Source organism: Excalfactoria chinensis, chromosome 25 (assembly GCF_039878825.1).
Source record: "Excalfactoria chinensis isolate bCotChi1 chromosome 25, bCotChi1.hap2, whole genome shotgun sequence".
NCBI classification, from domain to species: domain Eukaryota; kingdom Metazoa; phylum Chordata; class Aves; order Galliformes; family Phasianidae; genus Excalfactoria; species Excalfactoria chinensis.
This window is the reverse complement of record NC_092849.1, coordinates 2,895,273-2,919,990: the sequence shown is the minus strand read 5'-3', so window position 1 is coordinate 2,919,990 and position 24,718 is coordinate 2,895,273. Positions and strand designations below refer to the sequence as shown.

General features: G+C 49.4%; 2 protein-coding genes across 2 annotated transcripts in view; one reads left to right on the top strand and one right to left on the bottom strand.

Annotated features, from left to right (window-relative positions):
- Positions 1–6,235, bottom strand: part of LOC140262679 (tetraspanin-15-like) — a 30,505-nt gene extending 24,270 nt beyond the window's left edge. Inside the window, exons 1-4 of the mRNA XM_072357152.1 lie at positions 6,036–6,235; positions 4,974–5,137; positions 4,348–4,439; positions 3,160–3,252 (exon numbers count right to left, since the gene is read on the bottom strand). The gene's annotated coding sequence lies outside the window, so the exon portion shown is untranslated. The remainder of the gene's footprint in view (positions 1–3,159; positions 3,253–4,347; positions 4,440–4,973; positions 5,138–6,035) is intronic.
- Positions 6,236–8,278: 2,043 nt separating this feature from the next.
- On the top strand, positions 8,279–21,726 carry TACR1 (tachykinin receptor 1). The gene is made up of 5 exons (XM_072357151.1): positions 8,279–9,339; positions 15,137–15,331; positions 17,775–17,925; positions 18,171–18,367; positions 18,771–21,726. Exons 1-5 carry the CDS (start codon positions 8,939–8,941, stop codon positions 19,060–19,062), a joined length of 1,236 nt encoding a protein of 411 aa, XP_072213252.1. The 5' UTR covers positions 8,279–8,938; the 3' UTR covers positions 19,063–21,726.
- The last annotated feature ends 2,992 nt before the right edge of the window (positions 21,727–24,718 follow it).

Genomic DNA, 24,718 nt, shown 5'->3' with positions numbered 1-24,718 from the left:
AAACGCAGCCACTGCTGTGATTCTGCTCCCTCGATGCTGGGAAGCACTTGGGATCGCTCAGAAAAGGGAAAACCCTTCATTTCGAGCTGCAGTTTGGAGAAGTAAAGAAAAGCACTTTGCTGTGCACTGTGTGGTTCGCAGCCCTGGGAAGTGTTTAAAAAAGCCCCATCTCTTGGTGGGGAAGGCAGCAAGTGGTACAGAGCTTCTCACCTGCAGACATAGAGAATTACAGTGAGGTTTGGAGAAGTGCTGTGACTCAGGGCTGCACCCAAATGCTTGGCCCTGTATCTACCCAGCTGTGGTGCTAGAGTTTCTCTATCAGGTCTTAGGAGATGAAGAGCAATTCGGCACAGCAAAAGTGCTTACACCACAGTCCTTTTGGCTCACCATCCTGCTTGCATTGGTTGTTAACACAGGGACAGAGTGGGCTGGCTTTGTTGGTGCGTTGTCTCCCCTGATGGGATGGGTCATAGGATAGAATCACAGCATCAAGGCTGGAAAACATTAAATCATTGCGTTCCGTAAACCCAAGCTATCTTTAAACATCAGCTCCCACCTTTACACAACGGTTGCCCTTCCCCACATGGAGTTGTCTCAGCTTTGCTGTCCCCCTCCTGTAGCAGATGAAAGCATTTAACAAATGCAGCAGCAAATGAAAAGACTTTCCACGGTGCCATTGCTTGAATGACAGCTTGCCCTGCATTTTCCCAGGCAGGCAGCAATTAAAGTGGAAATGTTAATCTGTGCTGCTGCAAACCACGGCGCAGCTGGCTCAATACCATCACAAGCAGCCATCAAGAATAAAGTGAGCAGTGGGGATGGGAGGAGAAATCGTTCTGAGGAGTTAAGATAATAAGCAAGCAGCACCAGGTGGTGATGAACAGGAATAAAACCGAAGCATTAATGTGTAATTTTCTGATTTGTAAAACTCTGATCACAGGAGGAGGGTGAAGACCTGGGCCTGGGGACGTCAGGCTCAGCATCACGCTGTGCCCATGCCAATGGCAAAGAGGGGCATTTCTGGCTCCTAGGATTCAAATGCACTTGAGCATCCTCCTGGGTCAGCCAGTTCTATAGAGCATCACTTCTAATTGCACAACACAGAGCTGTCCTCCACAAACCTGCGTTCTCCCCTCAGGAACCAAGCAATGCTCCCAGTGTTAGAACAGGGGCCAGATTGGAAGGGCCAGCATTCCCGTCCCTTTGCTGTGACAGTTTATTCTAAATGTATGTTTTCCAGCATCGGTCTCAGCTTGAATTCACAGCATGAATGACTCATTTCTGCTGCAGGAAAAGTGGTGTTTGCAGGGAGGAACCTCAGTTAAACAACCGAGGGAGAAAACAAACAAACAAACCACAATCACATATAAATAAAGGAAATCAAGGAGCCAAGGGCAGAGCAATGCCGCCAGCCCCAGACAGCACAGCTCAGGGGTATGCCGAACACCAGCACAACACCCTCCACCACCACCAAAGACAACACCTGAGTGGGAGACATCAGCTGACAACTGGATCTGCCTACAGATCAACCCCTGCAGCCCCTTCTGCTGCTCCTCCAGTCCTTACCCATCCCAGTGGCTTTCACTGCACTCAACACCCGGTGAAGTCATGAAGGCCTTTTCCTTCTCTTGTCTTCAGGAGCTTTATCCATCCTGACGGCTGCTGGAGCTGCTCACAATACAGTTATCTAATCAAGCCCTTCCTCCAGTAGCATCTGGTGAGGGAGCAGCAGCAAAGCCTGCACGGCACTGGGAGGATTCTGCCTGGGTGCTGCCCTCAGGTTTACCTCCAGCCCAGGAGAAACATGGCTGAAAATCCAAACCCACACAACGGCATCATCCCCATCCCATCCCAAGGGACTGGGATCCCAAGGCCAAGCTGTCAGCATGGAGAACGCAAGCATCTCTTCTTTTGGGAGCAAAGCATGAGCTGTCAGGAAATAAGGAAGCTTGTCTGACAACACCCAGAACATTTACGCTTGGCAAATTCTCAGACACCCTCAGGAAAGGCTTTTAAGGAAGGAATCCCAAGCTTTAGTTGTACCAGTCAACTATTTCCAGCTGTGTTTTTTTGGCATTCCCAAAAAGCACTCACACTGCAGGAAGCTCTCACTGCCATGAGTTCTCTATGGGAGCCCAGCACGCTCTGGGCAGGACGTTGGCCAGTAATGAACAGACCCCATCCAGCTGCACTTCCCAAACTCAACCCAAACAACGGTGGCTTCCAAATCATGGAATTACTACTTTTCTTTTTTTAGGAATCGAGATGCAAACTGATTGGGGAATGTTTGCACACAGCCAGGATGCTGAAATCTCCCTACGTTGCCCCCAAATTCCATCAGCTCCGTGTCATTTCCATCCTGCCCCTAACACCGAGCCATCTCTTTTTATTACTCTTATAATGACTCTGAAATGTGCAAGTCAGTGTCCAAAAGAAAAACAAGAGGAGGAAAGAAGAGAGGTAACTCGAGCAAGATGTATTTGGGTTTAAATTGCTTCGAGCAATCATCCAATTGAGCTGACTTCATTTCATTTGCACACAGCCCTGCGAGCGGAGCGCTTTGCGTTATGGATAATCTCCGCTCTTCATTTAGAGCGCTTTTGGCAGACGTTGCCGGGTGGAAATAAAGCCATCATTTAATAAATAAAAGGCCAACACTTGGAAATGCGCAGCGCTCCTGACCTAACGAAGACTTATGTTGAGTGGAAAAGCAGCAGAGGCATATGGAGATTTCTGTGTCTGCTGCTGGCCAAGCCCAGAAGAAGCTAAAAACAAACCAGAGGTTTTTCCTTCTGCTCTCAATGCTCTGCAACCTCCCAGCAAAAACACCATCATCAGGGAGGATGGGCTTGGACCACATCCTGGTTTGGGACTCGTTCAGTCTTCCTTCCAGCTCTGGTTCAGGTCTTTTGCTGCTCCTTTGCAGTGCTTCCAAGCTGCTGTTCCAAACAGCCCCACTGGTTCCATTCTGAGAAATTCAGAGCCTCTTTGCTAAAGCTGCAGCAAATCCTCCCCAGATCCCACAGCTCACTTGCCCCTCAACTCTTTCCAGCACACCCTGGGCACCTGTGACAGGGAACACAGCCCGGGAGGCACCGCCAACACCATGTCTGCAGATTTCTTTTTAAGGAGAAAAAGGAAGAAAAAAGTTCATCTCACCTTTGGTCTTAGCATGCTGGTATGGACACTGTGACCAAGCAATGCCTGGAGTTCTTCAGAAGGGCCTGACCCTTTACAATCAGGAGGGCCTTCCTGGACAAAGCAGAGATTAAAAGCTGCTCAGAAGCAGAGATTTAACAATTGCATCCACTGATGTGAGCTGTTCACCTTTTACACCTTCATTCATTCATTCATTCGTTGTACCACACCTTCCCACATTTGAAGCATTATCTCAGCATCCCTCTTTACCTCCAGAAGTGGGTTGTTTTCTTTTTTCTAAACCCCAGTCTGATTTTCCTTCTCAAGACAATTCTGCCCTTTGGCAGCTCCTCACCTTTTCATATTGCCAGTTCAAGTGCTAACACCTCTCTCCCTATCAGCAGCTGTCAAGACTCATTCCTCTTTCCCTCTTGCACTGGCAGAGGTGCTGTAATGGTTTTCACACCCAAACGCATCGCTCATCTCACATTCGATTTGACCAACACATCCCTGGCTGTGCTTATAAAAATCTCAACCCAGTTTCTGGCTGAAGCCATTTATAGTTATCCGCATAGGTTGTATTTTGGGAAGGGTGTGGGGAAAAGAAGCAACAGGAGCAGGGCGAGTTCAACTAAACACTTCAGGCAACATTCTTGTACCAACTCATCACCCAGGGAAGTGGTAGAGTCACCATCCTTGGAGACGTGTAAGAGATATGCAGGTAGGGCACACGGGGACATGGTTTAGCAGTGGACTTGGAGAGTCAGAGGGATGGTTGCCTAGATGAGGTTGGGTATTGATGGATATTGACTTGATCAAGTTGGATGTTAGGAACAACTTCTTCTCTAAGAGAGTAGGAACACAGAGGCTGCCCAGGGTTGTGTTGGGTCACTGACCCTGGAGGTATTCAAGAGAAGGCATAAATCCCTTTGGGAAAACGTAGCTGGAATTTTTCTGCAGGATAATAACAGCACACAAATAACACTATACCTCAGTGCTAAAATACCCCCTGGACAATTAAAGGGCCCCCAGCACAAACCTACCCAATGCTCCATCCCTTTGTGAGCCCCACTGTCTGAGAGTGTTTGGACAGTTTCTGGACAGCATCCTTCCCACACATGTTCTCACATCACCTATCACCTCCAGTGTTGAAAACCTACACATTAAAAACCCATCTCCTAACAGCTCTGCATAAGAATCCTGCTTTACCTCTTGCAGGACGGTGTTCCAGCAGCTTCGATTTTTCCACTACAAAATAAAGGAGAGAAATCCCAGCCAGGCAAGCTGGAAACAAAACACACCTGGGAAAGGGATATGGAAAGGAAGAAGACTTTTTGCAGTTGTTTTGAGGTAGAGAAATATCAGGCAATCAAATACAGCTCTTAAACAACAACTAGTGGCTTGCATAGAAAATGGCCATGAGCAGAGCTGTGCTCTGCAACTACAAGCAGCTTGGGCAGATTTGTTAACACAGCATGTCCTCCAACCCCAACATTTGGGAGGCTGGAGCTTTGCATGGAAATATACATCGGATGGGAAAGGTTTCTCAAGTGCTCTGGCAAAAACTAGTCTCAATCTCACTTAATATTGCATTCTTGCAAAGAGGATGAATTAAGTGCTTCTGGGAATTGAAAATAGTTTAATTAGCTTCTTCTTGGTTTAGGGCCAGCTCATTAGTTCATTGACAGTTAGGGAGAGCTAACAAAGCAGATTTCAGCAGAGGAGATGATCTTCTGTAACCACAAATACCACAAAGACAGCAGCACTGTGGTCAGGTCGAGCAATAACCTGGACTACAAGAAGCTATGAGGTGCTCAGAGCCACTTCCCACTCACCTGAGAGAGCTCATTCACTGCAGCTGTTGGGACCCCCTCTCAAACAGTTTGCAATCATCACAAGGAAAAGCTGGAAATGGATTCCCTGGGGCTATGTGTACATCGACGGCATTGTCATTCAGCCCATTCACTTCATGATGAACACTTGGGTCCTCCACATCTTCCTCAGGGTGAGGAAGAAGATGAGAAAATGTAGGGATTAGTCATCCTAAAAGCATGCTGTTCCCAGCTTCTGAACACAGAACAGAACAGTCTGTACACAACACAATGAGAAAACACCTAAGAGAAGACAAGCACAGAGCCCAGCAGCCAACTCAGTAAGCAGGCACCAAGCATGGTTTCGACAACAGTGTCTGTCATGCCAATGGCACTGCTTGTGACAGCTGCTCACCCAGGTCACAGTGGTTCATCACCTCTGAAACCAAAAACCACACATGCTATGTTCCAGTTGGGTCACGAGCATCACTGCAGCCCATTTCCCGACTGTGGGGAGGCAAAGGCATGCCTGTGTTTTAAATGCAGCTTCAGAAAGGTGGGAAAAACCTCAAACCTACCTACTCCATTTTGGAGTGGAAGATGAGGGAATGCATCTCCCTCAGGGTTGAAACATGCCTCTGAGCCAGGGCAGCTCTGGGGTGCCCACAGGCACTGTGGCAGGTGCACTCCACTCACCCCCAGCCACCTCTTGCAAGGCAAAGAGAATCTCTATGGCACCTGCACAGGGCTGCAGCAATCTGGGGCTGCAGGTACAGCAGAGGGCTGCAGGAGGTTCTGAGAACGGGGAAATTCAGAAGGAATTCTCAAAACTCAAAGTAGAGGACAAAGCAAAGGAGCTCAAAGCAAAGACATTTTGCTGGGGGAAACAGCTTTTGAACTGCCACAAAGGTTTTTGCAGGAGACAAAAGCGAACTATTCACCTCCATCCGATTTTGGTGACTGTACAAAGCTCAAGCATGATTCAAGACACTTTGATCATCATCAGAGCCTCAAGGCTCCTCTATAGGCCACAAGGAACAGGTAGGCTTCACACACAGGCTACTAAAAACCATAAAGCAGCCTTACCTTTAGAAGAAAAAGCATCGCTTTAGAGCTGCATGGCCTCCAGCCACCCTTACTCCCGAGCCTCCAAGGCAAAAGGACTTACAGCACAGAGAACCAGAAAGACCCCAACCGACTGCATAACCCTACTTACAAAAGGAGGGATCAGTTGTGCTCAGTTTAAAGCCAGGGAAAGCCCAGGTTGGGAGGACTGTAGAAACAAGCAGATAAAGCATGGCAGACGTTCCCTTTGGGATCCAACTATTTTAGGAAAATATGTTACTGCCTTTTGGGTGCCATCCCCCAAATCTACAAGGCAGCCTGATCTGCCTGCTCTTATGTCACCCAAGCACGAAGCCCTGCAGGCACCTCTGTGCAGGATATTGGGTGGTTAGGACCACTCTTCTGGGAGATGGCATATCTTGAACCCAACACTGCATGTGTCATTTGCACAGGGAGATGGGGTCCGACCCCTCGGATGGGGCATGGAGGAGCTGGGGCTGCAAAAAGGTCATCTCTGATGGTTCCCTTCAGCAGATTTTCCTCCCAGAGAATTGTGCTTTGTATGTGCTCTCATTGTTTGATGGCTCCAGTGGGACTGCTGAGAGACCTATAGGGGAAGAGGCTCCTGTCCTGCTGGAAAACACAACAGGAAAAGTCAAGGTTTTTCCATCTGCTGATTACAAAGCTTTGCTTTGCTCTGGAAGGGCTGGTGGTGCATGCAAAGGTATACAAGCATCCCTGGGAAAAGGAAGGAGGGGGATTGTTGGAACATCACACAGAGTGCTGGCACCTTCACAGGGACCTGTAAGCATTAATTAGCTGTCACAAGCTTGCAGTAGTCTGCTCACTGCTGCCAAGCAATGAGTACATCTGCTCTCTCTCATGTAGGATTTCTTCTTTGGGTTGATTTTTTCCCCCTTTTCTTCTCTTCTGCAATTAGAAAAACCTCCCTCTTAGTGGACATACCTCCCAGCTGCCCAGCCTGGATATGTCATGGCACATGGGCTCATCTGCAGTCTGCTTCAGGTAGAACTTCAGTTCCTCACATGGCAGCAGAACAGGAAAAAATAGGTGGTTCTTTCCAACAGGAATGTGCATAATGCATCACCTCTTTATTTCCAGTGAGAAAACGGAGGTGGAGAAATGGGTGTGATGGCTCTGTGCCTTGCAGTGGGGTGCTGTTATCAGGTGGGGCACAGGGGAGCTTGCTGAAACGGGAGAGGGTTTGCTGTGGTGCACTGAGGTGGCTGCTGAAGCTGTCCCCCGTTGCCAGGACCTCCCCTCCTTTGGGGTTTGGTCATAGTCACATTAATGCCCCAAAGCAGCGAAGGGAAATGTTGGAAACACAGTCGCTAGCAAACCTCCCTAAGCCGGCTGGATGCTCAGCCGTCCCTCTGCCGCATTTTTAGGCAGTGCTGCCATCGAGCGGTCCGGATGCAAGAAGAGGGGACCCTCAGTGCGGCTCCGGCTTGCGGGGCTGCAGGATACGCGGAGGCTCTAAGCTGAAATCCACCTCCTCGTTCGTCCGTCCCGCCGTTAAAAAGCTCCGTCTCACTTCAACAGCGGAGCCTGTGCCAAAAACTAAAGCTTTTCGGAGTCCCTCCTGCTTGCTTCAGCTTACGAGCTGAGCATCCTCCCTACACACGAGCAGCAATGCCGTTCCCACTCCGGGGTTCGCAGTGTTGGTTTCGCAGCACTCCCTCGGAGCGGTTCCCAGCTGATATCGGAGTCCGCAGCATCCTTTAGCAAAGCAGAGGGACGCGCTCTGCTTCCAGAGGTGCTTTTTGTCTTCATTGCATCGGTGCATCCTAAGGGAAAACCATCGCTCCCAGCACACAGCGGTGCGCTTTGCGCCCACGCTCGGCCATAACACGATACTGGATGAGTAAGTTAAAATCACCCCCGTCTGGTGGATGTCAGAAACCTGGGCTGGGGGCAGAGGAGAGCTCTGTGCCTGCAGATGAACCACGTTCAAATTACAGCGGTAATTTTCGGAAGGATTTGCCTCCCCCCGAGAGCTGTTTCCTTGCTTTGTATTAGGGAAGGGGCACAGAGCCGGACCGCCCCGTTGACGCTGCTTTAGGCAAGAAGACCAAAGACCTCATTACGAAAGTCAAACATTTGGGTTGGCTTTTCGTTTTTCGTTGGTTGTGTGAAGCCGCTGGGATCGATCCCCCACCCCCACCTGTCCACTGGCACTACGGAAGCTTTAGGGTGAACGGTAGAGGCGAACGCAGCCTGCAGAGGGAGGTGAGGAGGGGGCGAGGGGCAGCTGGAGGGGGGAGCGGGGGAGGGCTCTGGGCTCCCGGCTCCGCTCCCCGCTCTCAGGCACCGCCCGCGCCGCCTACAAAAGCCGCGGCAGTATCCGAGCTCCGGCTGCGCCCAGAGGGTCCCGGCACCGCTTCAGCATCAGCCCGGACCGAACCGAAGCGACTGGAAGGTGGGAAACGCTGCCCGGCCGTGCTGCGGGTCCACAGCGAGAAGGGGCTGCCATCCCGACACGGCTGTGCTCTGCCATGGCTACGCACGCTGCTGCGGCTGCACCCAGAAGAGGAAAGGATCAGCGCCCTGAACCAGCTGCTCCTGGAACTGGGAGGGTCCCAAGCCCCGACGTGGCTGTGCTCTGAACACGGAGGTTCCTTCGCCCCGATCTACCTTCGTGCCCCAAACCTTCTGCGTGCCCTGAGCCAGCCGTGCCCTTAACCAGGAGGGTGCTGTGCCCCAAAGCATTCTCACCCCTGAACCTGCTGCACCCTGAAGCATCCTGACCCCCAAACCCAGACTGCGCTGCTCCCCAAATCATCCTCACCCCAGAGAGTGCTGTGCCCTGAAGCATCCTCCCCACTGAACCTGCTGTACCCTAAACCCAGAGGGCTCTGTGCCCCGAAGCATCCTCGTGCCTGGTCCGGCAGTACCACGCTGTAATGGATGACACCCCGCCACTGGAAGCGGAGCTGGAGCACCGCAGGCTTCTCAATGCCTCCCTGAACGAGTCCTCTGCCAACCAATTCATCCAGCCCCCGTGGCAGGTGGCCCTATGGGCCGTTGCCTACACCCTCATCGTGGTGGTGTCGGTGGTGGGGAACGTGGTGGTGATGTGGATCATCTTGGCACACAAGAGGATGCGCACCGTCACCAATTACTTCTTGGTGAACCTGGCTTTTGCTGAAGCCTCCATGTCTGCCTTCAACACGGTGGTGAACTTCACTTACGCCATTCACAACGAATGGTACTACGGGCTGCTCTACTGCAAGTTTCACAACTTCTTCCCCATCGCTGCCGTCTTTGCCAGCATCTACTCCATGACAGCCATCGCCCTGGACAGGTGAGCACCCAACCCCTCCCTGCACCCTGTGCTGCTCCCCATATTGCCTCTGCCTGGACACTGCGCTCAGCTCCACCTGGCCACAGGAAAGCACTGCAATTCAAATGGAGCTCTTTTCAGGAGCATGAGATTGAATCCCTTTCCTTGACCTGTTTGCAGGTGGTTCAGGGAGTCCTCTGTAGGGAATCCATTCTCATCTCTGCCAAAAGAGCTCAAAAAAAAGGTTCTTGTAACCCATTAATGCATGTTGGTAGTGTGTACAGGGCTTGCACTTCTGGCACTTTTATATCCTTTCCCTTCCCAGCTCATCTCCAGAGCAGTCCATTCCTTTTCCAACCTCCTCATTTAGCTCACTGCTTAGCACAAAATGGTCATGTCACTAAATCACGCCTGTTGGATGCACTGCAGGAGCCCTTTCCTGGCTCTCAATCTCAGGTGCTGGGGACCTCAGACTGATGCTTAAACTGCATGTTGTTTCATTGGCTGCAGAGCCACCAAATTTCATAAAACCACCTGGATTTTATTACCAGGGAGTGAAAGGGGAGGGAAGTCCCACGGATGGCTCTCGTTGGGCTGCAGCCAGTACAAGTGAGCTGCTTTCTTTCCCAGCAGCTTTCTGGGGGTGCTGCTGGATGGCTGAGGGCTGCCAGCAGAGCAGCATCCCATGTGTGTTCTGCCAAGGACAGAAGTTGGGCAAAGCCTGGCAGGCTGTGGTGGCACAGAGCAAAAGGTGAGGAGCACGAGTTGGCCATGTGCTGAGGGTCATCCTCCAGGCACAGCTGGTGTGTAACACCCTCCAAAATCTTTAATGTATGTCTTTAATGCCTTTTTGCATCGGTGCTAGGGATAAACCAAGGCTCCCAAACAGCTCTGCAGTTGAGTGCAGTTGATTTCATGAAGAAAACTCTGCTGTGCAGAGCCTTTCTTTGTGCTCCTTCCCAGGGAGCAGAACACCTTTTGGCTGGGGATAAATGCAAACGGGGTTGGGGGAGGATTGGCACTACCATACACCAGCCTGATTTGGGTTGAAGTGTAAGTACTGCACAAACGAGCATGGGTATTTCGCAACAAGAAATTGCAGCACTGCCACAGATAGTGCAGAGACAGCTTGGAAAACAGAGCTGGAGATGGATGATGCTCTGGTTGTTAGAAACAGGCTCAGGTTTTGTTTGGCTCTGGAGTGGTTAGGAGCCTGTGAGCTGCTTCTCCCTGTGATGAATAAGATGCAGCTGAGAAGAAAACTATGGCAATAATAAAAAGGCTTTTGCTTGAAACCAGGACTGCATTTTTACCTGGAGCTGTTTCACACTGGGCACAACCACAGTAAAATAAAATAAAACAAAGGTTAATCTTACACAGAGGCACAGAGTTCTGAACACTGCAACAATGGCAGGAAATGCAGGAGTTGGGGTTGGCAGCTTGAAGGCCTGCTCAGGAAAAGCAGTGCCGCTGCCACGCAGCATCCTGCAGCAGTTGGGGCCAAGCAGCCCACTCTGGAACTGCACAGCATGGCCTTCATCATTGGGTGTGTCAGTGCCAGAGCACAACGTGTCCCCTTCTGGCTTTGAACGCTATGAATGCGTGCACTTCAAAGAAAGAACCGTGAGATTCTGCTTTCTCCAGCTTCCTAGGAAAACTGGGAGCCTGTGTTGTATCCAAGGCACTTTGCAGACATATGTAGGGACATCCAGAGTTGTTTTTTTCCTATTTCTCCTGCAGTATCTGTGAGGAGTGTTATGGAGCATCACCAAACAGACAGCATTGTTCCTCTCCTTGGGACTCAGATTCATTGCTGAGCACTGCCGCTCGCCCACACTGCTGCAGGAGGGAAGGACCTCCTTGCTGCCAGGTGAGCAGAGCAGAAGGCGAGGATCCTGGGTTATGTGTGGAATCAGAGCCCGACCAGCACGCAGGGCTGGGAAATCAAACTGGGATCCTATTTATAAGCCTCTTTTGTTTAAAAATCACATTCCATTAAATGTCTCAAAATCCATCCATGTGCCAGCAGGAGCTGTAGAAGCACCAAACCTGCAAGGCTTCCTTCACCTCCATGGCTTCTAAAGCCACCAGCTTACAGCAGAGACCTGTTCGTATCTCCACAACCCCACACTATATGCAACAGAAAAGATGGAAACCCTAGATGAAAATAGAAATTATTCATGCTTGCAAGCTTGAACTCCCAGTTTAGATGAACCAGCTGAATACCAGGAATACATTCACCAGCTCAATGACCCCGTGCCTTACCCAAGAGGCGATTACTGCAGATAGAAACCCTCTGGAGAGGACAAATTACATCAGTGAACAGACATATTAATTAGTCATTTACGCCCTAATATAGCACAAGTTCTTTTAATCTTGACTTAATGGTCTTCTGGGGCTTGCAGGGCAGAACTTTGATTTGTGTCTGACAGTGTGTAACCGTGCCCTGCTGGGATGGGATTTGAAGAAGAGCAAGTGGGAGGGAAGGGAACCTGGGGGGACGAGCTGAATTCAGCAGGTCAAAAGCTGACTGGCATCCTTTTTTTCCTTCCTCTTCTGCTGTGATAAATATGCAATGAATATGAAATAGCAACAGGCTGGTGGGTGGTTGGGCAGTGTAGGATCTCAGGTGTTAGATGTGCCTCTGAGGTGCTTGGCTGCAAGCAGAGCACTGGCACAAGACACTGCAGGGGAGATATTCTGCTTATTTGATGGCTTTCCTAATTTGGCCCTTAGTTTGTTCTTAACGCTTTGATGGCTCAGCTGGGTTAGTGCATGTACTGAGTGCAACAGATCTCAGATTTATCAGCCCTGTGTTTCCCACACTCATTCCTCAGCTCTAAATGGGTGTCATGGGGCTATCTGCTTTCCTTAGGCAGCATTTGGTGAGGTCATAGAGCCCCTCAAGAGGGTTGTGCTGTACTTTGGATCCTCCCATCCCATCACTATCAGCAATGAGATGAATGCTGGGGGGGCCCTCTGCCATTTCTGGGCTTTGGTTCTTTCTCTTCTGTCTGCATTTGGCAAAATTCTTTCTTTGGAAAGAGATGTGTCGCATTCATTACCCAGGCAGGCTCCAGCTTTCCAGATGCAATTAATAGTGCATTTGAGACGGTGTAGCCATCTAGCTATGTAATAAGTTATACACTCGGAGCTACCCTGCTACAACACAGTACTCAAATGCTATTGCTTCACCATGGTAACAACCCCCACCCCCATCTGAAACACAATAAAATATTTAAAACAACAACAAACAGCATTACCTATGTCACCGAAGGGAAAGCATCTGGCCTAAAGTTGTGTTCTTCAGTGCAGTGGATATAAAAAGCTGCTGGCAAATGGAGCCATCTTCAGTTCCATTGAGTTCTGGGGGGAAAGGAAAAAGGGATGAGCATCAGCGTGAGGGTGAAAGGAACTGGGCAGCCCTCAGGTGTGAAGCTCCCATCCCAAAGGTGAGCAGAGCAAGCTATTTCATTTTGAGGAAAGGGCATCATTCATTCTTCCCAACCCAACATCTCCTGCAGCCCAGTGTGAGCTTCACCCCCTCAGAACACTTGCAGCCTATCAGGAACAAAACCTTTCAATTAATGCAAGAAATCTGCCCTTAAATCTTCAAACCAAGAACCCTCTCCCCATAGAAAAATGGGATGTTGGGAGCCCATAGTAGTTCTTCACCTGCTGCACATGAGAATATGCCTTTCCCCTCCCTGGCTCCTGCAAACCACCACTCCTGTCTAGCCAGGAGAACCGCCCTCCTGGGCAGTGGAGAACAGAATAAATCTCTCTAATAGGATACAGGGAGATGGGCAGAGCGGGGCCACAGAGGCACTTTGCAAGGAGAAATACGAGCGAATAAACTCATTAGCCTGCTTTTAAGGATCTGCTTCCCACCAGAGAGACTGGGACCTGCAGCCCTTCACTCTGATCAACGTCTCTGTGCCCCAAATCAGGCATGCATCTGCCTGCAGGACCACTGGCAACTTGCGGGTGCCCTGGAACAGCATAGGTGCACCCCCCAGAAAGGAATACACACCATCCTATAGGGGAAAGAAACTGGAAAGCTCAACCAGTCAGCAAGGAGCTGAGAGATGTTTGGGGTGGATGGACCCGGCACTGGAAGAAGGCAAAAGCAGCTGCTTTGTTTCCCCACTGGTGTTTTCCCACCCCAATACGAGCATAACAGTAGCTGTTAATTGAGCTAAAGAGGCCATGAAACCGTGTTCTGTGCTCCTCCCTTCCCTGCAGTATAATTCTGCATCAAGCAAAAGAAAAAAACAGCAAGGATGCAGTTATTAAAACGTTGGGACAACTCTCTGCTCGCTGATACAATTGTTATACAATTAGGCGGTATTTTAATATGAAATAATGATCAAATTATTCTCAGGATGTTTACACATTTCCATCTATCTCCAGTATCACCAGCTCCTCCAAGCAGCCTGGACCTTTATGAACCTTTTTCCTGGCAGTTTCCAATGTAGGGCCAGTGTTTCCCAAAGCACCTTTGGTTGGCTTCCTCCTGCCCCCCTGCCACCATCCATGCAACTCTGGTATATTTGTTTTCTACTTTGACTCTTCAGTTGTATTCATTTGGTTGTTTTCTGTATATCATGGGCACCAGAGCATCACAGACAGATTGGTGGTTGTTGGAAAGGTCCCTGGGCAATGGGGTTGGGGTTTAACTAATAGTTTTATCAATTGTTTGGGCATTTTATTACGTTTAAGGGCCTCTGCAGCCACAAAGTGCTTGAAGCTGATAAGGAAAGTCCTCCAAAGTGCACTGGCAGAAATTAGGTCAGTGGAGCAGTACCATAGGATAACCCCAACCAAACCTCCTCCAGCTCCCACAGTGGAGCAGTGGGGATGTAGAAGCCTTGAGAGCTCAGTGCACTGCTGGCTGCTGTGGCAGAGCAGTGCCAGCATCCATTGCCTTTGCTCTTACTCACCGGCTTATGTTTCTGGCACCAAAGAGCTCGCAGAGATTTTAGAGGGATAATTATCAGGTGAATTTGCAGCTGCACAAAACTGATAAGTTTTGGTACCCCAGGGCAGGGGAAGAGCTGATGGCGGTGTGTATCTCTCTATTAATCCCTGCACCTTTGCTGCAGCAGACGGACACGTAATGGAACACGGGGACTATTTTCATCCAGGAGAAAACTAAAAGCAAAAGCTGCCCGTCGTCTGAAAAGAGTGGGGGGAAGTGGAGAGACAGAGAACACTGCAAATGCCTCGGGCTGTAACATGCAGAGCAATGCAACGTTTTTCCTTGTTGTAGAATGACAGCATTTCCAAAGCTTGACATGGGGGAGGGAAATAAAACATTTGCAGTGTGCTCACTTAATCCTTCCAGCTCTGCTGGCTGCTGTCAGCTTTGCAAAACCAGATTTGCAGAAGGATAAATTCAATCTGCCTCGTCGTCACTGGAGTCTGCCTCATGTATGATGACTGATGTTCAGGATGGAAGATCCCATGAGCCAGGCAGATATGGGGCAGCTCTAGTATGCTTTGTTTTGGTTCTTCTGTTTGGAAGCCTTTGCACTGCAATCTGAGTAGATATGATTTTGCTCCAGTGCAGAACTATTGGATGCTGCCAATGCAGCTGCTTTCAGACAACAGCATCAGTTCTGAGTCCAGTACAGATTTGAGCCCCTCACTACAAGAAAGACACTGAGGCCATGGAGTATGTCCTGAGAAAGGCAGCGGAGCTGGGAAGGGGCACAAATCCTATGGGGAATAGTTCCCTGATGGGATGGTTCAATCTGGAGAAGAGGAGGCTCAGGGAGGCTCCAAGCTTTGATTTCTTCTCTTGCTCACCTTGCAGGTACATGGCCATCATCCACCCGCTGCAGCCCCGGCTCTCAGCCACCGCCACCAAAGTGGTCATAGGTGTCATCTGGCTCCTGGCTTTCCTGCTGGCCTTCCCACAGGGCTACTACTCAGTGATGGAGAAGCTGCCAGGCCGGCTGGTGTGCCTGGTGGCGTGGCCAGAGCACAGCACTGACGTGTATGGAAAAACGTGAGTAGGACTTTCCCAGCAGGATGGACAAATTGATCTATATGAAAAAAAAATAATGTAAAAAAGTATTAAAAAAAAATAGATAAAATGAAGTGGGGAAGGCTGAGAAGGGATGAAAGCTCCTTGGGATGGGGAAATCCTCCTCCCACTCAGGGTAAGGTTGGTGCTATGTGGCTGACGGTAGCAAAATCTCTATCTATAGCATGGTGAGGTTTATTAAGCTGAGTTTGGTGCTGCTTGTAGTCCATGCTGCGTGAGCTCCCAGCCCTTCTACAGTGCTCACCCTTAAGGGAAACACATCCAACTGCTAAGATTCAACTGTGGGATGCAGTCTGCACTGTCCCCAGGGGCTGCATTGCTCTGTTTTTTGTAGCACCTTTCCTTCAGCATCCATCTTTACAAGGCTTCCTTTGGTGAGAATACTCCTGTAAGAAGTAAATAGTGTTGTATCAGGTGCACCTTGGCCAGGCAATAACAGAGAAAACTGTTTGGGGATGTGTTGAGCCCAAATGCAGCAAAAAATTCACTCAAAAAACAAGCTCTGAAAAGAAGCTCTGCGGAACCAGCTTAGGATGAAAGGTAGATGCCTGGATAGGAGGGCTCAGCAGCCATCTCCTTCCTTCCCACCAAGGCTCCAGCTAATTACGTCTGGCATTTCCAACACATCTGGGCAACCCTGCTGGACTGCAACACACGGTCCTCCACAGTTTGCTCTTTGAGGTGTGTGAGTCATGCAGTGAGCTAAATGTCATAAGGAAAAAGGAGAAAAAAAAAACCTCCACCTTTGCAACTCCAGTCCCACAGAGCAATGAATTAGTGCTGTGAAACCGTGCTAGAGGCAAAGCAGGGGATGTGCACACATGAAAAAGTGCTCAGAGCCGATATGAGTCTGTCCATAAGGCAAGAGCTGAGCTGAGGATGGCCCCACTGACATCCAGAGTGTTTTCCAATCTCTGTGATTCCATGCAACTGCAATAAATGCAGCCAGCATGAAGAAACTCAGCCCACAAGGGCTGAGCCCCCAGGTACCCCAGCATGAAGAAGTGACCAGCACAGGCCCAGGGCCTCACACTGATGTATCATTTGCCATTTGGCCAACTACTGTTATCTTAGTGACCCCAAAATAACTGCAGATGGGTGTTTGGACCCCTATCAAGCATCATTCCTGCTTGCACGGCTGTAGTGCAGTTATTTAAGGCAGCAGCCACTGGCAGGAGGTGCTGATCTGCACCAGGAGTTGGTGACTCAGCTCCCTTCCATTCATTCTGATTCATTAAGGGGCAAAACTGCACCACTCATTGGCTTATCAGGGAGATACCAGCCCACAGTCCAGACAGAAGCTGCCTCCTCCCATGTCCCTGTCCTCCCTCCTACATGCTCCCCTGTTCACAAGGTACTGAATCCCCACACTGAAGACTTCTAAATCACAAAATCCAGGCTTCTCTGCCTGCTCTCCTACTGTGATCCTTATAGACAGACTAACAAATGGATGGGTTTCAGCATCCAAAGTACAAAAAATAATGAACCAAAAAGCAGGATGTGTTGACAGTCCCTTTCCCCACCATGCTTCAGTGGCTCTGAAAATAAGGATGTGCATTGCTTGCATTATTTAATGGTTGCTCTGTGGCTTTTCTGCATCACTCTCCACACTTTGCAGCTGGCTTAAGACCCTGCTTTGCACAGCAACAATGGAATCTTCATCATGGAGCCACAGAGACGCCTCTTTAATTAGCAAAATAGGAAACAGTCCTACAAAATCCAGCTGAAATGCAATTAGCCTTGGGTGGAGAGGAGGCCAAATGAGATTGCAGGTACAAAACAGGGAGGAGATGGCAAGGCAGTGTGGGTCTGAGGCCAACCTCACCCCTGCCAGAGCAGCAGGAGTTGCATCAGGCAGGAGCCTGACCCATGATTTACACCTCGGAGAGATTATTCAATCTGAGCTCCTAGGAGGCGTGAGTGCAAGAACAGAGCAAGGCTACAGAGCCTTTATCCATGTTACAAAGCGATGCAAAGATCCTGCCCTCCCCATGAGCGTAGAAAACTCACCAGTTGGATCAGCACTGGAAAGGAACGCAGCCTGGAGCAGTGCCACGCTGGAGGCAAAGGTTATTTCTACCACACTGCTTTGATGAACTGCTCGTTGACCTTTTGCTAGCAGGAGCTTCCTGCAGCTCAACTCCTGTGCATTCTGCATGGAGCTGTTCCCAGCTGTGTTTGCAGCAGTGGGGACTGAGGTTATGTCTGCTGCTGCCTGAGCAGAGCCAAACGTGTGGTGGACCAGGACTCAGGCAAACTAAGACCTGGCATTTGCCATGCAGGGAAATCCTGGTTAATCATGCTACATTCCCTCTGCTCCTATGAGACTGTGCTGCCAAGCTTGGTTTGCAAGAAACAGGCCAGCTGGGTAGAGGACACACTCAACAGCCATCATTTTTTCTAGGTATCACTTCTGCATGACTGTCCTGATCTACTTCTTGCCACTGCTGGTGATAGGCTGCGCCTACACCGTGGTCAGCATCACCCTCTGGGCAAGCGAGATCCCCGGTGACTCCTCTGACCGCTACCACGAGCAGGTCTCGGCAAAGCGGAAGGTAAGGAACCTCAGGGACAGTAGGAGCCATCATTCAAGCCCAATCCCAACTAACCACAGCCAGAAAGAATGTAGTGAGGTGGAAATAGGTTGTTGTTCCTAAAGAAGTAAAGCGTGTCCTTCAAACGTGTGTCCTCCATGATGCCGAGTGTGTGTTCCCCACTGGAAAGGTCTCTGAGGTGGCTTCTTCTAGAGGGTGACATGTGACAGATGTCCTCCCTGCCCTGAGCTCTCTTGTCCTCACAGGTGGTGAAGATGATGATCATTGTGGTGTGCACGTTCGCGCTGTGCTGGCTGCCCTACCACATCTACTTCACCCTGCAGTATTTCAACCCCGACTGGTACCTGCAGAAGTTCATCCAGCAGGTCTACCTGGCTGTCATGTGGCTGGCCATGAGCTCCACCATGTACAACCCCATCATCTACTGCTGCCTCAATGACAGGTGGGTTTGAGTGGCTTTTGGCAGCAGCTCAGCACAGCAGGGCAGGGAGAAGAGAGAAACAAAGAGGTCTCTGATGGAGGAGACTTTGGATAGAGGGATGTTCTAGGATGGCTCTGTTCTATCCTCTGCCAGGGGCTGTGTGTGTTGTGGGGACAAGACTCACCTCAGTAAGTCTAACGTGAAGTCCCTGAGGGGTCTGAAGTCATTCATGTTTCAAAACAACCCTCCCTACTCCTCACTGGGACTTATCAGTGGTGTTCTTTTCTTTTTATTTTCACATCTGAATGAAAAGCCATGTTAGTTTAACTGTTCAGCAGCTCACAGCTCTGGCTTCTCATGGCTAGTGGAGTCCTCTCCCCATCCCCACTTTCCTCACCCCTGCCTCTCTGCAATGTCCCCCCAGGTTCCGCGTGGGCTTCAAGCATGCATTCCGGTGGTGCCCGTTTGTCAGTGCTGCTGAGTACGAGGGGCTGGAGATGAAGTCAGCCAGGTACCTGCAGACACAGAGCAGCATGTACAAGGTCAGCAGGATAGAGACCACCGTGTCCTTGGCGGTTGGTGCAGCCGAGGAGGAGCTGGAAGAGAGCAAAAAGGGCAAACGTCTCTCTGTAGACATGACCTCCAATGGCTCCTCACGCAGTGACTCCAAAACTGTCTCTGAAAGCTTCAGCTTCTACTCCAACACACTCACCTAAGCAGCTGCCAAACTCTATTAGCCACTCATTAGGATGCTGCCATACCTTTCCCTCGCTGGGATGCTCCAGCACATGATCCACCCAGCATCATCACCCTAGTTTGTAATGTACCGGCTTCTCTCTCTGCTGTTTTATCATCTCCTGCTGTGCTGCTGCTCACCTGCGATGCTTGAGTGAGCCCAAGATCAAAAGCTTCAGGCTGGTTTCATGTGCTCCATCATGGCTCATGTCCAAACACAATCAAGGTTTTTCTAGCCTCCACATTGCTCTCTGCCTCTCCATCCTGCCATGTGCTGGTAGGCTGCAGAAATAGAGCAGAGCTGGGTTTTTTGTCTTAAACCAGGAGTACAGTGCAGGCAGGCACTTCCTTGCTCTCTGTGAGGCAGCAGGTATCTCTCAGTACATCCATCCTCCATGGGAAAATGAACCAATCTTTCCTGCTCCCAACTTTAATTTCATTCTGTCCTTCCCAGTTGTGTATCCTGAGAGGTATTCAATACCAAAATCAAGCAGAAATGCTGTTTTCAACTCCAGGAGCCCAAACACCCTTCTGACACCACTGGCCACTCAGTGCTTTAGCTGAATGTGGTGGGTTTGTAGTCTCAGCTCATCTCCGGCACCCACTATTCTGCAAAGAGCCACTCCACAACCCAGCTCAGCTCATCAAATCAGGACTCTTGAAAAGGATTTTGGAGCTAAGCCAGGCTTTGGTTGCCATTGATCATCCATCTGTGCCAAAATCAATCACTGTGATTTCATACTGGGCTCAAGGCGATTCGTCACACATTGATTTTGGAAGTCTCTGGAGAAGAATTGACTGAATGGACAAGTTCTTCACAACCTGGAAGTGCCTGGAGCTGCTCAGAAAGGGGCACAGTAGGTTTCCATCAGAAAAACAAAGCTTTGTCAACATAAAATGTTGGAAGGGTGACAGGAATTTTGCGTAAGTTTTGACTCAGGGGAGAGCAGAGAAGATTTCACTCACACTTTCTGGATTTTGTTTTAACCAGGGGAATGTTTCTCTTTTCCTCTCCTTGGCTTGTGTATGAAGCATTTAGTTTATGATGTGTAACTTGGATGTTTGTTATGTTCTAGTCCTGTTCTGATGGTGCAGTGACTCCCAAAGTGGGTTGAACTTTGCCACAAGCTCCACAGGTGCTGTGCTGCCATTACGTGAGAAGGTGCTACAAACCAGAGCCAAATGCTGATTTACTTCCAGCTGCCAACCCAAAATCGAGGCAAAAATGAATGTCTCAAAGTGCAGTGGAGAGCCAGCAAGTAAGGCCAGCAGAGATGTGGTCCGCAAGCACCATCCCTGAGCACGCAAGTTTGTGTTAGCTTATGAGCTTACAGAAGTCAGCATCCGAATACACAAAAAATAACCGGGCTGCCTTTTTTTCTCCTCTGTGTCTGATGCCCTCAGGATGCTGATCATGAGATGTACAGAGAAATGACAGCCATTTTCTCACAAGCAACTCTCAGCTTGAAACGTGGGATAACCCCAAGAGAGTGCGTGGAGACCTCAGTTCAAGATGACAGCTTGCAGCCTGAAATGCCTCTTGTGCCCCTTGTAGAAAGCTGTCTTTTGAAATAAAGCAGAGTTCCCACCAGTTACAAACTGGGATGTCCAGGCGGGTAGGAATGTCCCTTGGGGAAGTTTTCATCAGATGGAGGCCAGCACAGGAAAAGGAAAATGCTCTGGGTGAACGGGTACGTGTCCAAAGCCAAAGGCTCTTCCCAGCTCCAAGCACCAAGCTGTCTCATAGGTGGAGGTGGGAGCCTGGATAAGGCTATTGTCACATTTAGGCTCCAGGCCAACCTGTGAGATGGGGTGTTTGGAGTGGAGCTGTGTCTATGCTGGTGACATCCAGCTTTCCTATCAGACAGCTCAGTGGCAATACAGAGGCTTCTCCTACTTTGTTAAGCCTGGTTTTCTAGTTATCTTTCAGATCTCTGGTTAGAAATTCAATTGCAAAGCAAGAGGTTTCTTTGCCTCCTTGCTGATTCTCTGAAATGCAAGACCACACAGCCAAAGCTCCCAGCACAAGAGCACCTCGCTTTTGCTTGCTATTAATAATTATAGAAACAAAACCCAACCACACAGCTCTCAGGCTTCAGCAACCTGTTAGTCTAATCACACCATCCCGCCCTCCCCACCCCCCCCAAACCTGTCTCCAGTTGTGTAATTCACATGGTGGTCTTAATGAAAAGCTTAACATCCAACTTGGCCCCTTCTCTCATGGCTTATCTGCCCAAAATACCATCACTGTTGGAGCTTCTATCACAACCATCAGTGAAATGTGCTTTCTGGGGCATGTCAGGGGAGGGACAATGAATCCCAACAGCAGCTGAGGGTATGAGAAGACTCTCGGGTGTCTCTGCCCTTAACCTTTTTATCCCAAACAAAAGGCTTCCAGTTTCAGTGCAATACAATATGCCTGAGGGATGTGATGGGACAAGCTGTGCCTCGATGTGCGTTAAGGGTTTGGGTATTTGGTGTGGTGCAGTGCATAGGAGCTTTGGGTGAGGTTCCTCCCGTGGTAGCATCTCTATACAGCAAAAGCTTCCCTACACAGAGCTCTCCTCTTCCAAATGGCCTCTCTAATTATTGGGTTTCTTAATTCCCTGTGGATTTTCATAAATAAATGTTTCTTTTGTCGAGGCTGTGTTGCAACTGGTTAATGAGCCCGTGGCTGTGGGAGGCAGTGACCAGCAGCGTGGTGGGAGTGGGGCAGAAGGGGTGAACCAAGAGCAGGTTGTAATTCATAGCTCTTAATTAGGGGAGCATTGCTGAGACACATTTGATTGGCATCACTGCCAAAAGCCCTGTCCCATATGCCTATTAAGCCCTGTTTCTTTATTTCCATGGGTTACTTTAACATACAAAAGGGAGAGGACAGATGGTGTCACACAGTGCTGCTGTGCTCCCACAGAGCACTCTCTGCAGTGAGAATGTGAGAGCAGATCCCACTTCTCAGTGGCAGTCAGCTCATCTCATCCAAAGTGAGGTCAGCATTAACACATCACCCTTCTCAAAGAGGTTCAACATCAGTTCCTATATACACTTGCATGTGACAGGCACATGCTTCTTTGCTGTAAGAAATACTCACTGTCACAGTGATCTGCTGCAGAAATCATACAAGCAAATCCAAATTCCCCATGCCCCGGCCCATAGCAATTTGCTCATTTCTTTTCCCTGCAATCAGATATGGAAACATTCATATCAAAAGTGTCCCGGTGGGTTTGCATCAAGGTGGACGCTCTGGGAAGGATTTAAGGAGACAGATGGAGGGGTTGTGCCCTATATTTTCTGCCTGGCAAAGTACTGCAGAGCTCTTCTCTATCAGTATCCTGCATCCCCAGCTGAGACTGCTGCTTGTTGGATGCCATCACCCTCAGGCATAGCAAGCAGAATGAACTGGCACAGTTGATGCTGTACCTGCAAACCCCTCTGGTCTCATTAGCAGAAGAAAGCCCAGGTGTGCAGCAGAGACAAAAGATCAGGTTGAGGTACAGCAGTGAAAGCAGGATGTAGCATGAGCACAACACAGCAGCTGTCCAGAGCAGCAGCTTATTTGCACCTGTACACTTGTCTTTTTATAGCTGCTGACAGCCATCCTGGCAGGTAATGCAGACATCAGTGACACCATCAGTCTGATTATTTACTATGGCAAAGACATAAGTTCAACTTGATTAACGTTTCTGGATTCCACAGTGCTTGGCATAAATGTTTGCTTAATGCACAAGTCAAAAATATCCTCAGAAAATGAAAATTAGGGACGGTCAATTGCTTGCTGCTGTGCACCAGTGTGTAAACTGGGGTTTCCATAGCACCAAATGGTGTGTTAGATCATTATGCCAAAGAGCTGAATGAGAAGCAGCTTAAGTGTGAAGTGTACAGAGGACAGAGGGTTCTTCCTGTTTTTCATCTGACCTCATGACCACCACACTTCAATTTCTGCACAGATCACGGTGGGTTTTGGTTTCCCTCTCACAAATGGGGCTATCTGGTGAATTACAGACACCACTTCAACCTGATCTGCTTGTTTAGACCAGCAATTACGTTTTATCACTGAACTGAATCAAGCATTAGCTAATGAAAGATCTCCCTTCGTTTGTAAGGGAAAGTCACTAAGAACAGCACAAGACGTGAGTGGGCACAGCCAGCCACCAGCACTGTGCTGTGCCAGCGTGGCTGCTGCTGGCTCCAATGGCCACAGAGGATTTACAGCACATAGCATCCCTCAAATGCTTCCAAACCTTGTCAGGACCTTGAGGACTGGAAGCTGGAAGCACAGCCTGCTCTGCAGCCATGCTACAGGTGGTTTATAAATCTCTGCATGTGAGGAGTTATTTCATTTTACAGCTGCTGCAGAGCCTGTGAAACCCTGGATTTCGTAGTACAAACACTCGAACCGGGGATGAAACATGAGAAGTGTTTCAGCAAACAAAAGTTCCAGTCGTTGGTGTTTACAGCAAATGAGCCAGGAGTCTGCAAAGGGAGATGTGAACCATCCTTAGCCCTGACACCACCGTCCGGCCCTTTGCCCACTAACCTCCCTGCTCATAATTGCATTCATTATCAGAGAGCCAAAAGGAGGAAAAAAAAGGCAAACAAATCCAACTTGTGTTAGTGTAATCTGTGCCACAGCCTTCCCAGACATAAAGCAGGCCCTCCTAATGAGCTAGAAAAATCAAACCATTTGCCTCTTCTGAGGTCTAAATCTCTTCCTTGTGCCCCTAGGTATGAGCAAGGCCAGACAGAAGTAGCTCTGCAACGATAACAAACAGAGCTAAAAACAGAACTTACAGGAGGGAGAAACAAATGAGAGGCTGAGCATAGGATGTCTGTCTCCAAAAAGGATCTGCCATGAAAATCAAAACCAAGTGCCTTCCTTCCTGGTCAATGGCAGCAGCTGAGCAGGTATCAAATCACTTTTTATTACTGAGAAGAGCTGCATTTGTTTAAATAAAAATAGGACCAGCAAGTTCATAAGGGTTCCTGCAGTGTCTGTGGAAGCATATGGAAATTACCAGGTAATCTTTAGTTTGTGGGTCATTTGTAGAGGGGCTCAACAAGTGGAGATCCTGCTTGTGCAACATCAACCTCAAGCACTGCAGCAGAGTCCCCAGACACAAGGTGATACATGCAATAACCCAGACCCATGCAATAACCCAGTCCCTGACAAACCCTTTGTCACAGGCAAGTGCCCACAGCTGAGCCTAAGTCAGATGCCTGCAGCCAGCAGTAGCCTCAGGAACCCCAGAAGGCTGCAAGCTCAATATTCCCTGGCTCTATTTTTAACCTTGCAGCTGGGGAAGATCCCTGTTGCTACGCTACCTGTGTTGTGGGTCTGGAGCAGACAGCACATCTCACCCTGGAACTTGCCGAGCAGCTCAGCAGGACACAACCAAGGGGGTTTTAAATCCATCACAGCAGCTGCAGCACTCACACAGGAGCGCTCCCCTTCCCTCTGGTTTCAACTTTCCCCTCTTCTCCAGTGCTTGCCTGCAGCTCAGAGACATCCCCTGAGCTCAGCATCACCCCAAAGCTTCCTGCAGCCCTGGCACAGTGCAGGCAGCTCTGTGTTTGAGTTGCTCTTCCCAGCTACTTTAGCAGACCTTGTAAGAGCCCACAGTGCTCCTCCAAGAGGGG

What these genes read in the sequence shown, in the direction of transcription:
- TACR1 (XM_072357151.1), top strand. Translation starts at nt 8,939, where the DNA reads ATGGATGACACCCCGCCACTGGAAGCGGAGCTGGAGCACCGCAGGCTT. An exon ending in AGGTCTCGGCAAAGCGGAAG is followed by an intron (nt 17,926 to 18,170) that starts GTAAGGAACCTC and finishes TTGTCCTCACAG; the next exon opens with GTGGTGAAGATGATGATCAT. An exon ending in TACTGCTGCCTCAATGACAG is followed by an intron (nt 18,368 to 18,770) that starts GTGGGTTTGAGT and finishes ATGTCCCCCCAG; the next exon opens with GTTCCGCGTGGGCTTCAAGC.